At 38.0% G+C, this 15,740-nt stretch overlaps 1 protein-coding gene across 1 annotated transcript in view; it reads right to left on the reverse strand.

Annotated features, from left to right (window-relative positions):
* Positions 1–6,404: 6,404 nt before the first annotated feature.
* LOC135681118 (spectrin beta chain, non-erythrocytic 5) overlaps positions 6,405–15,740 on the reverse strand; it is a 129,706-nt gene continuing 120,370 nt past the window's right edge. Inside the window, exons 57-64 of the mRNA XM_065195419.2 lie at positions 15,388–15,614; positions 14,335–14,574; positions 13,410–13,709; positions 12,793–13,023; positions 11,905–12,122; positions 8,446–11,270; positions 7,979–8,109; positions 6,405–7,812 (exon numbers count right to left, since the gene is read on the reverse strand). Of these exons, the coding sequence (XP_065051491.2) occupies positions 7,354–7,812; positions 7,979–8,109; positions 8,446–11,270; positions 11,905–12,122; positions 12,793–13,023; positions 13,410–13,709; positions 14,335–14,574; positions 15,388–15,614 (4,631 nt within the window). The 3' untranslated portion in view covers positions 6,405–7,353. The remainder of the gene's footprint in view (positions 7,813–7,978; positions 8,110–8,445; positions 11,271–11,904; positions 12,123–12,792; positions 13,024–13,409; positions 13,710–14,334; positions 14,575–15,387; positions 15,615–15,740) is intronic.

The raw sequence follows: 15,740 nt of genomic DNA on the forward strand, positions 1-15,740 counted from the left end.
CCAAGGTGGGACTGGGGCATCGGCTCCCTGTTGGAGAAAAGTGACTTTTCTTGTCCATAATTTGCCTAAAACTTTAAGCTGCTTGTACTTAAGTCAATCAAGATGTATCAAAGGTTAGTTTTTGCATGGTTTATGTGGAGCAACTTGTGCCGATGCACCAACGGCCCTATGTTGCTTCCCGGATAAGGAAATGTAGCCTCAACACCTGATATGTTGACAGATGTGGCAATGTCTTCCGAGGGAGCCGAACCATTTTATTGGAATTGATGGAATTATTTTGTTGATGTTTTTCTCCGAGTAAGAAATTAAAGATAAATCATCCCCTAGCAATAAATAAGGACGAGGAAGAAGGGAAGGACGAAGACAAGAACAAAGATGAAGATGAGAACGAAGAGAAAGATGAGAACAAAGACGAGAGCGAAGACGAGAACGAAAACGAGAATGAAGACAAGAACGAAGACGAAAATGAATACGAGAACGAGAGCGAAGACGGGACGGAAGACAAGAACGAAGACGAGAACGAAGACGAAGACGAGAACAAAGACCAAAACGATGACAAGAACGAGGACAAGAACGAAGGTGAAGATGAGAACGAAGACGAATATGAAGACGAGGATGGGAAGGGAAAAGAGGGAGAACACGAATGAAAGCTATAATTATCAGCGGAATGAAATTGTCTATGTAGATGGTTTGATACAGTTTGCACTGAGTGCTTTGCTTTGGCAGTTTTGAGAACATTTTGCGTTAGGAAATAAATGCTTTGAAAAGATAGCCTGTTTCAGTATATACATATTTATAAAAAAGTGCAGTTAACTGTTTTCCAAACGAGTTCTGTCCAAAAGAAAAATAATATATAATATGAACATTTTATTGGCGGTACAGAACTTGAAAATGGCTTTCTAAAAAGCAAACGTTTCACAACATCCTACTTAAAGCTTTATCGTCGGACTTTTCTCAGAGTATTAAACGTCAGAATAAGGTTCCGAAAGAACACGATGGGAAATATATACCCAGTTGTGGATCGAAATAGGCCAATCAGAAAAACACAAGCTCATGACCGCCAAAGTTGACCAATCAGTGCTGTGTGTCTATAGAAAATTACCACTGGAGTCCAGGAAAGAAAATGAATTCCTTCTGTCTACACAATGTGATTCTGACTACGTAGGACGCACAACCCACAGATTGGGGGATAGGATAAAACAACATGTTCTTTCCAACATAAGAAACAAAACTGCCCCGTAAAGAGAACACCCCCTTGATCTTGTAGGTCCAAAGACACAGTTAAACTAATGACTCTGCCATCGAACAACGCCTTTAGCCAGCCAAAATTATGCAGAACTCTATAATGACGACATGTTTAAGATAATTGGCAGAGCCCAGTCGTCTTTTCATTTCGTAGTTTTGGAATCGATCTCCATCCAAACTAAAAAGCCACCATTGTGTAGACAGAAGGAGTTAGTTTTCTCTCTTCGACTCAAGCGGTAACTCTCTATAGGCACGTAGCACTGATTGGCCAATTTTGGTGATCATGAACTTGCATTTTCCTGATTGGCCTATTTTGATTCACTGGGTATATATTTTTCATCGTGGTTTTTCGGACCCTTTTCCTGACGTTGTATACTCTGAAAAGTATCAGACGAAAAAACTAGTAGTCTTTTGTGAATTGTTTGCTCATTTCAAAGGCATTCTTAAATATCTAATAATTCAATGCCCCCGCCCATTTTTTGCAAAACAATAGAGCTTTTCACAAATTATTTTGATTTGCTTATTAAAATCTCTCTTGTCCACCCCCATTTTCCAACCTGCGTCAGAGCTCATGCAACTGAGTGTCAAATAAATCATGCTCAAAATTTATTTAACCCTTTCTTGTCCCATTGTTGATCGCAACCTGTTTTTTACGCACTAGAGCTTTAAAAAGGTGCACTCGCATTTACTTATACCGATTGGCAAGCTTGCCAGTTCCTGTGCAAATGTATAGATTTGGACCGACAGACTGTAAAAAACCACGATTTTTACTCTCTTTAGAAAACGTTTTCTGTTTATTCTTTCCTTCATATTAATTCCTTTGAATTTTCTTGCTTTTCTATGAACTAAGAATATTATTCTGCCGAACTGATACAAAATTTCCGACAAATTGCCGAATTGTCCATGATAGGGGGCACTTACCCCCTTCCCCCTCAGCCACGACACCCCCCGTAAGACAATAGATAAAAAATAGGCGATGAGTTCTTGATCAAATATCCGCAAATTCGTGAGCGCATGTGGATTTCGCTTTAGTTTATGTGAACGATAAGGCGAAGAATTGAATGTCTAAATTAACTGCAAATGCTGAACCAATAATATAAAAGCGAAGAAAACAAACCTTTGTCATTTGTCCTTCATCAAGGTTCAAGATAGTTGCCAGTAGGAAGATAATTCCAATCTATCAAGATGGTGTTTGTAGTCTAAGAGCTAGAGGTATCTCAGCAAAACAAAAAAACTACTTCTGAGAGACAATGAAGAATCCAAAATAGTCACACGGCTCTTCTTTTGTATTTGCAATTATGTAGAGTTACAAACAATCGTCGAATAAGTTGGATCAAGTGAAGGGCGTGTGATTGCTGCACTGCTCCAGTCAATGTTGATCGGTTCCTAGGGTGGTTTTGGAGACTGCATTTTCTTTGTTTGGCGCTGCCTTGTCATTTCAAATTCAACGGAATCGTTCAAATCTTTAAAGAAAGTAATTCAGCCTCGAAAACCACCAGGGAGACGACCGAAATAGATTTGAATTGAAATGCAGTAATTGCACGCTCTTTTGGGAAGCAGCTTACACTACAGCAGTAGAAAAATCCCGCTGAATTTCAATAGCCAAATAAAGATGTTGGGCCAAATCTGATAAGAAAAATAAGACAAAATTTCCGATAGCCAAGGAAAGCAAAAAGAAAGCAGATATGTTCCACGGAAGAGAACAGCTCACGGAGGAGACCAACACTCCATCGAAAAACTGTATACTCCATGTGTAATGATGCCAAAGGGTATGAATAAAGCCTGGTTTCCATATAGCCGTAAGGCTGCCTGCGGCTGCCTGCGACTGCTTTCTGCCATCTTCCATCATCCATCCCTACGGTATCGCCGGCAGATAATTCTTTATGGAAACGCTTTTTAACGGTACCGCAGGCAGCTGTTTGAAGTGCCGTAAGACTGCCGGGAGAGCCGGGAGAAAGTTGAACGAGTTCAACTTTTCCCGGCTCTTACGGCAGCCTCCCGGTACCGCCGGCAGACAAATTACAAATGGAAACGCCTTGCCTGCGGCTGCCTGCGGCATTCTTTTGTTCAAACGGATCATGTGATGTGCAAGAACCAATTGAAACAGGGCTTTGTTATTGAATTTTGCCCGCCAGTTTTTCCCGCTCAAACTTTACCTAGTTACCGGCATAGTTACCGATACCGCAGGCAATTGAAAACAGAACGTTTCCATTTGCCGGCGCTACTGTAAGAGTGGAAGATGGAAGATGGCAGAAAGCAGTCGCAGGCAGTCGCAGGCAGCCTTACGGTTATATGGAAACCAGGCTTAAATGAAGCTACAGGCAGAGCGGAGAAAATCATTAGGAAATTATATAGTGGTGCTAATATTGATGACTTGAACAGCAACATGGTGCAAATAACGAAGAGACAATAAAAGAGTAATCTTTCATTGTGGAGCCAATGATATTCAAAGCTGTGTTACCTGAAATATGGCAAGCAACAAATGTACCAGTTGTTATCACATCTCTTGGCCTGTCTGAAAAATGATTCAGAATTGGGGTATTTTGTGCTAATAAACAAAAGGGTACTCTAATCCCACGATGCTTCCATATACAGATAAATTTTCTGCTCTCGAACAAACTGCTGCAACAAAGGTGGGATCCAGGGATGTAAAGGCTTTAGTTCCGCGGGAGTGGGGGGTTGCTGGCTGGGGGCAAAGCTAACTAAGTTTCCGACAAATAGGCCGTGTCTCATCTGGCTATGAGCTATTCATGAAAATTCAGTGTGACGTAAAAGCAGACTCAAAATCTGTTCTTCGGCCTTTTGTAAGTAAAATAAATATTTAAAACTAGCATAAATAAAGTTTGTGGTTCATCCGAATAAAGCAAACATTTCCAAAAGGATCATTGTAAGATGATTTCCGATGACGCCCCTGTTCAGCTCTTTGCAGTACTTTTCAAATGTATATACTGACATCGACCTGTGCGCCAGCTCTGAAACCAAAATGTAGCCGTTTTTAACAATAATGTGCTTAAATCAAGAGACGGTCATTCACTTCCATTCAGAAGCAGGCACCGGTGCGAGCCAGTCACTGAGCAGAGCGAAGAAATTCCAAACAGTTAAGGTAATAAAATGAATAGTAATGCAAAAAAAAAATATTTTAGAAGAAGATGCATCGCTCTAGAATCGATTAAACACTACGGATCAAATAGTGCACAGAAAACACAAACAATGCTCTTTCAGGAAAAATTGGAGTCCATAAAGTCGCTACCTTGGGCCTCTGCTCTTTCTTCCAAAAAATGGTGTAAATAACAAATTAAACTTGGCTATTAATAATGAATCCATAACTTATGGAAGACTGCATAAAATACCGATAGAAAATTAGCAGGAAATTACATTTTGCACAAGGTCATTTTGAAATGTAAAAAACGTTAGTGGAACACAGCAAAGATAACTGAAAGACTTAGGGTTAAGATTTGCCGGTGCATCTCCAGAGGAGCAACTATGGTATCCTCGATCGTCCGATGATATCCGATCAAAATGTCCGATCATACGGCATATTGGACATTTTAGAAAATGCAAACGTGTTTCTCCCTTTATACCTGTATGCCGTTTTTGAAAGTCAATAGATCAAGTAACACATCAAGCTCCAAACCAATTTTTTCCATAAATATTGTATACTGTACTTTCATAATTTTTACTTCAAATAATCTAACAATCTCAAAAGTTTCTTCTCTGCGAAATTTTCAAAAAGCGACCTCAAGATATAGATATAACACAAGAGAAGCTGCAAGCCTATTGTTCCTAGTGGTGGAGAAGAGGAGGATAAGGGGCTCGTGCACCTCCAAATATGTATAAAATCATTTGTTCCCAATGAAAAATCTTTGCTGTCCAACAATGGTGCCCCTACAATAATTCTTTTCTTCCTACAGTACCGAGAGCAAGCAACAATTCACCAACCCTCGAGCAACAGCTGACTTGCCTAATCTGACATTTTGTGATGGCTTGCCTAATCTGACTCTCGAATCGCAACCAATCCATGCAAAATGTTTCTTTGCTGTCAATCCCCATTTCTTTTACAGCACTAGGAGGACCCTTCCATCCATTCAAAAGGATTGCTTTCCTTCCAACCAAAAAAGTTCCATTGTTTATGAATTTGCGTGCCAGTGTGATTCTGGCTACGTAGGACGCACAACCCAAAGATTGGGAATAGGATAAAACAACATGTTCCTTCCAACATAAGAAAAAAACTGCCCCTCAAATACAACAGCCTCCAGTGTAATTCTTTAGGCACGCGGCTCTGATTGGACAAATATACCTGTGCTTGCATTTTTCTGATTTGCCTATTTCGATCCATAACTGGGTATATAGTTTTCATCGTGCTCTTTTGGACATTTATCCTCGTGTTTTATGCTCTGAGGAGTGTCAGAAGAAAAAGCTTTTAGCCAATATGTCATAAGATATTTGCTTTTTTCAAAGCCATTTTCATTATTATCATCATTTGTCAATTTGTATGATCAATTTATCATTATTGTTATCTCTGTACCAGCTTAGCCAGTTGTAGACTACCTAATTATTAAACAAGGTTTCGATTGTATTTAGTTAAAAATTTTTATTAATCCTTCAAGTTTCCATTATTATATGTCATCGTTAAAGAATTCAACTTAAAAAAACGAAAGATTAAGATCATATGACGTTGTGCAAGAAAGACAAGGTACTCCGCCAAATGTCCTCAAACCCGCATGCGAGATTATCGGACAGGCGGGATTAATTTTTCAAATTAAAGAAAAAAAGCAGAATTATTAGAGAGGCGGGAAAAGTAGAGGCGGGAATAGTAGATAGGCGGGAATAGTAGATAGGCGGGAATAGTAGATAGGCGGGAATAGTAGATAGGCGGGAATAGTAGATAGGCGGGAATAGTAGATAGGCGGGAATAGTAGACAGGCAGGAGTAGTAGATAGGCGGGAATAGTAGACAGGCAGGAGTAGTAGAGAGGGCGGGAATGCAAGAGAGAATATGGTATCTCGTATGTTTCTAAAGTTATGAGATACAGTTAGAATTTTTCATTAGCCTTTGCAATATTTGGCTACCAAAAGTCAAGTAATTATAATTGATACACCAACAAATCCTACGCTCAATCTATCTTACTGATATGAAAGAAGTCAAGAAATCACAATAAATGTACTATAAAATAGAATTATTATAAATTACATCTTATTTTGATAAAATATTTACATCAAATATGAATCAGGCTATGCAAAGTCTACTACTTTCTAAAAAACAAATTTTTAATCTAAAAATCATTTGAGTGCTGTATAAAAGTGCTTGCGGTGTTTTGGAAAAATGAACCAGAAATAAGAAAAAATAAGTACATACAGATTGAACAACCCAAAATTTCTCCCATTTGTTTGAAAACATTCTCCAGGTTCAGCTCATTTCATTAATTTTGGTTCTTTATCTAAGGGGGCTTTAAAAAAACCAAAACGAACCAAAAATTAGTTCTGCAACTTAAAACGGGAAGTAAACTTAAAATCATGAAACAACGATTGACCCATTCCTTTGTCTTACTTTTTCTGACCCATTCCCTGAACAGTTTTTTCTTACCTCTTAAATGCATTGTTGCAACTCTCTAGCTTCTAAAACTTTTCAAACCTAAACTAAATATTGATATTGACTTCACGAAACTAGTACTTTTATTGTCTGACCATGTTTCTGCAACTCACTCTCAACGGCGATGCAGCCCAGATCAGAAAGCCTGGATGATGGAGGACATTAAAAGGAATGCATTGCAAGGAAACGAGGTATCAAGATCTCTGTGATGAAGTTTGATTGTAAAACACATCTTTTTCGAACGCGCCACTAAAAGATGCAATATGCAATCTTGATAGAGAAAATTGATTGCCCTGCAAACATTCATTATCATTCCTTCAAAACATCAGAAAATTGTTATTCCTAAATATTAAATGCATTTGGTTCGTATTCTGTAAAAAAATGGAAACAAGTTGAGTACACTTGCCAGACCCGTTATTAGGACCTCGAGAGGACGTTTTAAACCCCCTATAAAATACCCCGGTTGCACCCTTCCTTATGGACAAATGTCCTTAATGTATTGTACATTTAAAAAACATGTCACTTTCTCTTCTTGAAAATTCCACCAAGAAAACCTTTCTTTTTGAGTTCTTTGCCTGGAGATGAAGGTGATTTATCAAAGGTTCCTTTCTGGTGACTGGACTGTGCTGATGGCAAATTTAATGTATCTGGGCGTTCGTTACTTGGAGTTTGTTTGTGACCGTTCTCTTCTTTTCTATCCGAATCATCAATTTTGGGCCTATATCCAAGTGCCTCACTGAGATCTCCAGTTGTAAATTCGTTCTCAAATTCAATAGGATCCGTATCCTCGCCAAAAGGGGTGATAGGGGTTGTCTCGTCTGCAAATGACTCCTCTGCTCTGGAAAACCATTTGTTCATGTTGCTGATCTTTCTCGGGGGCCTCTCTTCCTTGACGACGTCTTTTTTGTCAAGCAAGTCGGGGTCGAATGTACTCGACTCTCTTGACTCTCTGTCATCTTCGTCGTCAGAACTATTGTCCTAAAGGTTTAACACAAAACAACTATGCTTACATTCCTATAAACACACACAAAGCAAACTACGTTCCTTATTTCATACGACGAAGGAGCGATATTCATAATTTTTTGCTATCGCTGATCAAAATTAGATTCATTTGAAGCTAAGAAAACTTGCAAAGCAAACCTACCGAGAAAGCAGTACTTCTTCCAACAATTTCTAGAATTCCAAGAGACATTTTTCGTGAATCAGGTCGAGCCGTACTTGGTATAGAAAGAACTGGTGCGGGTGGTGGAATTACGTCATCAAACTCGTCGGACTCTACAAAAAGGAAATAATGAACAAATTTTTTAAATTAATGTTTGACAGTTAGGCAGTCAGCTAGTCTTGAGGAAAGATGAACAAGAAGAACAAGTTTTTTCGCGTGTTTTAATCATCTTTATAACTATAGCTTGAATAACAAAGTGTAAGCCAAAATTGACGGGTGTACCATTCAAAGGCGTACGGTATTTTCTTGGGGAGATATGCCCCTCGGCAAAATCACTCAGAATCACAAGCAGGTTAGAAGATTGCTAGCGTAGAGAAAAGGGGGAGCACCCTCCAAAATGTTTGAGAAATACACAAGCTTCAAGGAAATTTGGTGATTTAAACACCTACCATCGGAGCTTAATACTGGATCAGGAACAACGATCTGTTCGAAAATTTGTAATTCGGGTTCCCGGCTCTGGAAATTTGCACTGCCATTGTGATTGCTCGGGTAGTCTTGCTGAGTTTTCTTGGCCTGAGCATCTACAGTGAAGTGCTCTTGAACATCTGTCTTGGTATTTCCAAGCCCTGTAGGACCAGAGGCTGCCCTTTCAATATTTGATCTGCTAGTTTTCTGCTCATGATAAGCTTGTAGAACTGGCTGCGACGCCATTTCATTGAATTCCGCGACATCCTTGGGTAACTGTGGTGGCTGTGACGTCACTTTCCTGATTTCCGCGGCATCTATAGGTAACTGTGGGGGTGGGGGTGCGGGAGGTAGACTTACTGTATCTTCTTTGCTGTTCATTTGAGTGCATTCCGTTACAGCCATTAAAAAGTCATCCAGAACTTCTTTGTCAGCTGATCTAACTAGATAGTTCGTTTTATCTGCAAACTGAAGCCGTAACAAATCGTCGTTCGTTGGAGCAGTCGGTTCTACAGATATCAAAACATCTTCAAGGACATGACTTTTTAAAGGGTTATTTCTTTGCTTGAAAACAGCTTCTGATTGATAAAGTATCAAAGTATTCTCAGATATAACAACATAAAATTCTCTCCATTTCCTCATTGATAATCGCATAGCCTTTGATGCTTCTTTTTCCTTAAATTCTAAATGACCTGCAAAATCAAATACATTGGTTTTGAGCTTTCCTTCATTTCTGCTGCCCGTTAGTCCATCCTCTGATCTGCTAGCACGACTGACCACTATGACTGGAACAGAGGGTGTCTTTACGTTATCTTTTGGATGTTGCTTTTCAGACGCTCCCACTTTGTAACCCTCCATCACTGATTTCGAATGTACGCTCTTTTCGGCTAATTTGGTATCCAAAACACGAGGTACTTTCAAATCACTTGACCGGGGGCCATCAGACCTGCTCAGGTTCTCATTCACATCAGAGTTGGGGAAAAACATTCTTTCCGAAGTCGGTTCATTCTCTGAATCAACTGGGAATGGTGCTGTTGACAATTCATTTTCATTCTCAAACTCGAAAGGGTCACTTGCGAGCGGTGGGTCTATGCTCCCATGTAAAACAGAAGACTTTTCATCGTACCTATCTGTAACCTCTCTATCTGGAACTGGACTTTCATTTTTGACGAGTAATATACCATCTGTGGGATTTTCCATTATAACTTCCTCTTGCTTCACATAACCTATGTGATCCTTTTCGTTCGCAAATTCTTTCGCAAAATCTTCAATTTCATTTTGAAAAAGATCGTTGTTGCGATCTTGACTGTCATCTGCAAAGTCAAAATGTGTCTTGCTACCACCGTCTGAAGCTTCGTCATCGTAATCCATTTCAGCCAGTAAGGAAAACAAATTTTCATTGCCGCTTTCAGCTGGTTGCTCAAAAACAAACTCAATCTTTTCTTCATCGTCACTGAATTCGGTTACGAAATTGGAGGAGCTTTCGATAGCTTCTGGACTGACGTTTTGATTCATATTTTCATCGACTTGTTTACTCATATCCAATTCAAAAAGACTGTCATTGATCCTTCGATTATCTCCAATTTTTATTAAGTCAGTTTCCTTGATTGAATCGTCATACTGCAAAATTGATTCAGCAAGGGAAGGAGCATTTTCTGCCGGTTTCATCTCAATAGGAGTAATAATCTCCTCCATGGGATCTCTATCACTGGAACGTTGGTTCTCATGCGAACTTGCAGACGTCTTTGTGCCCTGTGAATGTGATTCTTTCCGAATGGGATCAGTGAACATATTTTCAAGCTGCTTGCTCGTTTCATTTTCATCTTTCGATTTCCTGGAACCTAAATGTTCTTCATTGATATTCAAACTGCCTTCAGCCCATTTTTGATTAAAGTCATTATTCGCAAGAGAAGCATGTTCAGTGTTTTGGTTCTCTTTAAAGCTCAGCAAGCCGGTTTCTTCATCTTGTTTTGGCGTCTTTTCTTCCGCGGCGTTACCTATGTATTGAGCTTTGACTTTGACGTCACTCTTTTCCAATCCCCTGCTCTTATTTGCAGGACCCTGGCTTGCTTCATCAGCACTCACCTCCGCATAAGTAGCGATACTCGCGGGTTTAGGTTGTATTGTTTCTTTAGCAAATTCAAATACTTTATCATCTGCTTCTTCTTGAATCTTATCGCTCACTGAAATTTCTTTGCGGTGCTTACTAGAAAAATCCCTATTTTCCCTTTCCTCTTTGTTGCTAGCATTTTCTCGATCAGAACTGGACTTAGGAGTCTCTTTGTCTAAACTATGTCTCTTTGCGTATTTGGCTCCAAATTTCTCCGTATACTTCGACAGCTTGCCAAGGGTACTTTGGAACCGCTCTTCCTTTACAGCAATCGACTTCTCTAATTCATCTTGATTCCGAAGAAGTTCCTCAACATCATCCAAGGAAGTTCCTTCTATATCTTCAAAGCCTTCACTAGTCACAGCAATCCATTTGTCTAGATTAACTAGATCGTTTTTCAACGACTCTGAGTGCTCAGTGTGCTTTAAATCCTCATGAAAACTCTTAAGCTCAAGATTCAGATTCTGCCAATCTTGTCGCAGTTTCCCAATCTCACTCTCCACAATCTCCTGTATTTCAAACACGGTATCAATAATCCTCATTCCATCTTTCATTAGGCTATCAAACCTAGATTGTCGTGCATCCCTTTCAGTTAAATGGTCCCTGTACGCGACGTATGCATCATCGTGATCCATTGCTTTTGACACCAAACTTCTTACATTGCTTTCAATTGCAGCCATCCTGTCTCCGATCCAAACTCTGAAATAATATACAATATGGGTAAATGGCTTAGTATTAGTTTTCAGGAGCGAATCAAACAACAAATTCAAGTGAATTCAAGAGACATCAAGGGTTACAAGATTAACAAATCCAGTAAATGTGAATGTATCGGAGAAAATCGTCACATTTTCTGTTTTTTTTATCAGTTGCTGGACACAATTCAATAATATCAAAAAGATTAATCAATGTAGGTTTGAAAGAATTTAGCGTAGACGTAGGCAATATTTCATTCCTGAAGAAATGAGACCACAATACCAGCCAATAGCCACACCGAACCAACTTCAAAAGATTGACAACGAACCTAAATTTGATTGAAACATCATGTCAATGCAAAAATACTTCAAACGTAAACGGATGCCCGTAACGGTTAAACAAATTTAAATTAAGTTATCATTACTTAAATTTGAGGGGAAAGGGTGGCAAAGACTCTGTATTCATGAAAATGGCTAATTTTATAGAATGAATCCACGAATGACATTGTCCTTGCATATTATGACATTTCAGCGAAACTAGAGTTGAAGAAACAAATATAATCAATGAGACTTGATTAAATGCTCATTAGTCAGGAAAACGTGTTAAAATTCAAGATAAATGTTTCCACATTTGAATGTACCTTAAGTCTTCAGAAGCTTGTAAAAAGGTCTTTAATTCTTCAGCTTTGCTTAGCTTGTCGGACGTTAACTGAACTTTCTTCAGAAGATTCTGCATTTTGCCTTCAATTGCACTCAGCTCTTTGCCAGCATCAATTGCTTCGTCTGGCATTTCAAGATTCAATGAAGCATAGCTATCATTTAGCTCAGAGACTTTTGAATTCAAGGCATGCAGATCCAGCTGCGAAGTGAAGATTTCGAATGAATACATCAATATATGTTACAAAAGAAAATGATTGAATGTCTATAAGTTTCGCGTAGTTTTTTCCATAAATATATTGAAAAGAAATTATTTCCCTGTATCAGCATGCCTATACTTCATTAGCAAGTCTATTACAATTTTCAGTACAACTTATGCCCATATGATTCTAAGCATGAAACGTTGTAGTATTCTTAAACCTGAATCTGGTGGGAAAATTCTTATCACATTTGAGCAAAAATTGGATCAAGGTAAACTGTTAAAAAAACTTCGAAAATATTACCAAAGGATATTTGAGGCTAAAAAATAGAGAAATGAATCGGTCTAGAGCAGTCCTTTTCGATAAATAAATTTTAACATTAACAGCGCTGCAGTGACCAATGATATTCATACATCTGCCAACATATTTTCCCATCCACAATAAAGTACCACAATTAATAACATTCCTTTGTCTTAATTCACTTCCCCCAATTTTTACAGTATGAATCAAACCCATCAATCATTCCGGACCAGATAATGTGTCAATTTTACCGGTTCCGTGTTTTCTGCAAATGGGGCAAGACTATGGTCACAGAAAGACGACCTGAAAAAGCCACAGCAAATAAAAGGGAAATTCAACAGCAGAAATTTATTTCGATGTACTTCAACGCACCATGAAGTTGTCGTGTTTCTTCCTAAGATCAGCCAAAGCTAGCAAGCCGCTACTCCAATTAACGTTGATTATGTCATTTTCTTTCCGGTTTATCCATTGAAGTGTTTCCTGGGCCATTTCCGAGAATTCGTGAACTTTCTTGGTATTATTCAGTCTTTTTAGCCGATTGAGGGAACGAGCTTGCAAGTTCATGAAATTGGTCCTGACCAGTTCGGCCTTGCTTTTAATGATCTGAAAAGAAATAAAAAATTTGAAGATGACACGAATAAGCGGAATCATAGCATACCTAAGTAAATTTTGTTTGACACTCTACTGATTATAAATTTCGGCAAATGACCAAAAGTAGGCAGAAAACTCGTATAAAGGTGTGGATAAAAAGTAACAAATGAAACAATTACTCGATCAATTATTAGAGAAATTGTTACTCGATCAACTGATATAACTAAATTTAATTCTACTTCATTTAGGTTTCAACTGTCTTTGATGCATTTTATGTCTTCTTAGAATTTTGTATTTGATTTATAGCAACTTATTAACTTAAACAAAAATAAATTGACTTAAATATTAACTTTCAGAAAAACATTAGAGGGGAAGACACCGCGTACAAAGGTACCTACATCTATGTCACTATGCCCGTTGAAGTCATCATGGCCAACCATGTCCTGGATTTTTGCGACTTCCAATTCATATCCCTTCATTTCTGACATAAAATCTTCAAAAGACTTCAGCAACACGAGAGTTTGCTTGAGAGTTTCACCAAAATCGCTGGCACTTGCGGTGGGAGACTTTTCGTTGATCCAAGCATTGATCATGCCCACAACTCGATTGAAGCGATGAAGCTGAATGCTTTCTTTCAATCTGGTTTTGCGCGATACACAAAGGTCTGATACTGCTTTGTATTCAGCGTTAAGGTTTTCCTTTGAAGAAAAATAGGTATAAACTACTGTACGTACACTACATGACACAGCACAGTGAACTGAATTCGCATTCTTTTTTATATATGTATTTATTCAGCGGTTTTGAATCTTATGCCGAGATGACCAAATATAGCTGAAACTGAATTCATTTAGATCACAAATTTCACAGAAATCGATAAAGCAGGGCTGCAAAAAAATCAGAAAATAGAAACAAGGATCCAACAAAATTCCTAGAGATGGCCAAAAAATCTGCACCAAATTAAAAATTATACAGGCAAATAAAAGTTAAGCACAAACTAGAATAAGAGGTTAGAACGACTTGGTGTATAGAACTGAAGATTACTGTTTATCGTTCTGTTGTATGATGCTCGATGCCGTATATGCAATGCTGTACATGCTTAGGACAAGTGTTTTTTATCACTTTATTTCACACTTGAAACTTTTATAACATTCATAAAATATGAAACACTAATGGGAGCTACCAGATTAATAACAATATTATGAGATAAACACAAGTAAAAAATATTTAGAAAAACTATAAAATCTATACTGGGAACAATATGTATAGTTCCCAGTATAGTTTGCAAAATCTTTAATCACAGTCTGCACTTTGTGTTGCTTATACCTGAAGCTTTATAGCCTTTTCTCTTTGATTAGCAGAAGACCACTCGCTTTCCATCATAACATGCAAGCGACTTTCCAGCTGCTCGATTGTCTTACTAAAAGCCTCAATGTTGTTCTCCTGTACCGAAACTTTCCTTAACATTGCTGTTGCAGAAGATTCGTCTTTGCCAAGATCGTTACTTTTCAGGGCAGGCAAATGGTCCTTTAGCCAGGAGACAGCCTGTTTTACATCAGCGTTGTACTAAAAAGATAAAACAGGAGTTATTACTGAAATCCACAATAGATTTCTTAACTGATGACGTCAGAAAAATATACTTTTAGAATATTTGAAATTGCATCCCAAACACAAAGTAGCATCATGAAATACCTCTAAATATACAAAATCAGTGAAATGTGTTATAAATTGAATGAATCATGGCCACATGAGCACAAGCTCTTTCCCCATTAATACTCGCTGTTTTGACCTTTACAAGCAGAGCAAACTAACAGTTATCAGTTAGCAAACTTCAAAACTTCAATTCGCCATATCACAACTGACTTTTGATATATTTAACTGATTTTGCATATATGGGAGTATTTTATGGTGCTCTTTTAGGTTATGTGGTCACAATTCAAAATGTGATTCTTTAAAAAATTTGCTGCATCAAGCATTTTACCAATAACATATTTTCCAAAGAACTTTGAAAAAACAAAACATACTTATTTTAGCTCTTCGTCTGACACTTTTCAGAGTATAACATGTCAGAAGAGTGATTGAAAATTTTAAGCATTGAGTCATTTACACCAGGTTGAGGACCAAAAAAGCCCAATAAAAAAGGCAAGCACAAGACTGTAAATGTTTTCCAACCAGTGCTGTTTGCCTATTGACCATATAACCCATGGAGTGCAAGGGTGAAAATTAATTCCTTGCGCCTACCCAGCGGCGGTTGTTACCTTGATTAGAAATTGTTACCTTGATTAGAAATTGTTACCTTGATTAGAAATTGTTACCTCTTTAAATTTATCATGTTTTGCAAAATGAAATTTTATAAAAAATGTAACAGGTCGTACTTACCTTTAGAAAATGAATATTTTCACGAATTTTCTTGTTTTTGTCTTGAGCAAGTGTTTTCAGCTTCATCCACTCTTGCCTAAGTTCCTTTGCTACATTGTCTAGCTCCTCCTCAAAAATTGTCTCTGCGACCACATGTTCCAATTTCTTTAGAAGCCTCGAGACTATGTTCTCATGACTTGCAATTTCAGATTCTAGCATCTGGTGCTTCTTGAATATGTGTTTGGCGTCTTGAAAAATTGAAATATTAAAGAACAGATAACATAGTTTGAGGGCTGGAGATTCACAAACATACTTAAAATGTCTTTGAAATTTTACCAAGAAAACAGTTGGTTTTTTGCAAACTAATGATCGTT

This window comes from Rhopilema esculentum, chromosome 12, assembly GCF_057945365.1.
Source record: "Rhopilema esculentum isolate cy_ngs chromosome 12, ASM5794536v1, whole genome shotgun sequence".
Taxonomy (NCBI): Eukaryota; Metazoa; Cnidaria; class Scyphozoa; order Rhizostomeae; family Rhizostomatidae; genus Rhopilema; species Rhopilema esculentum.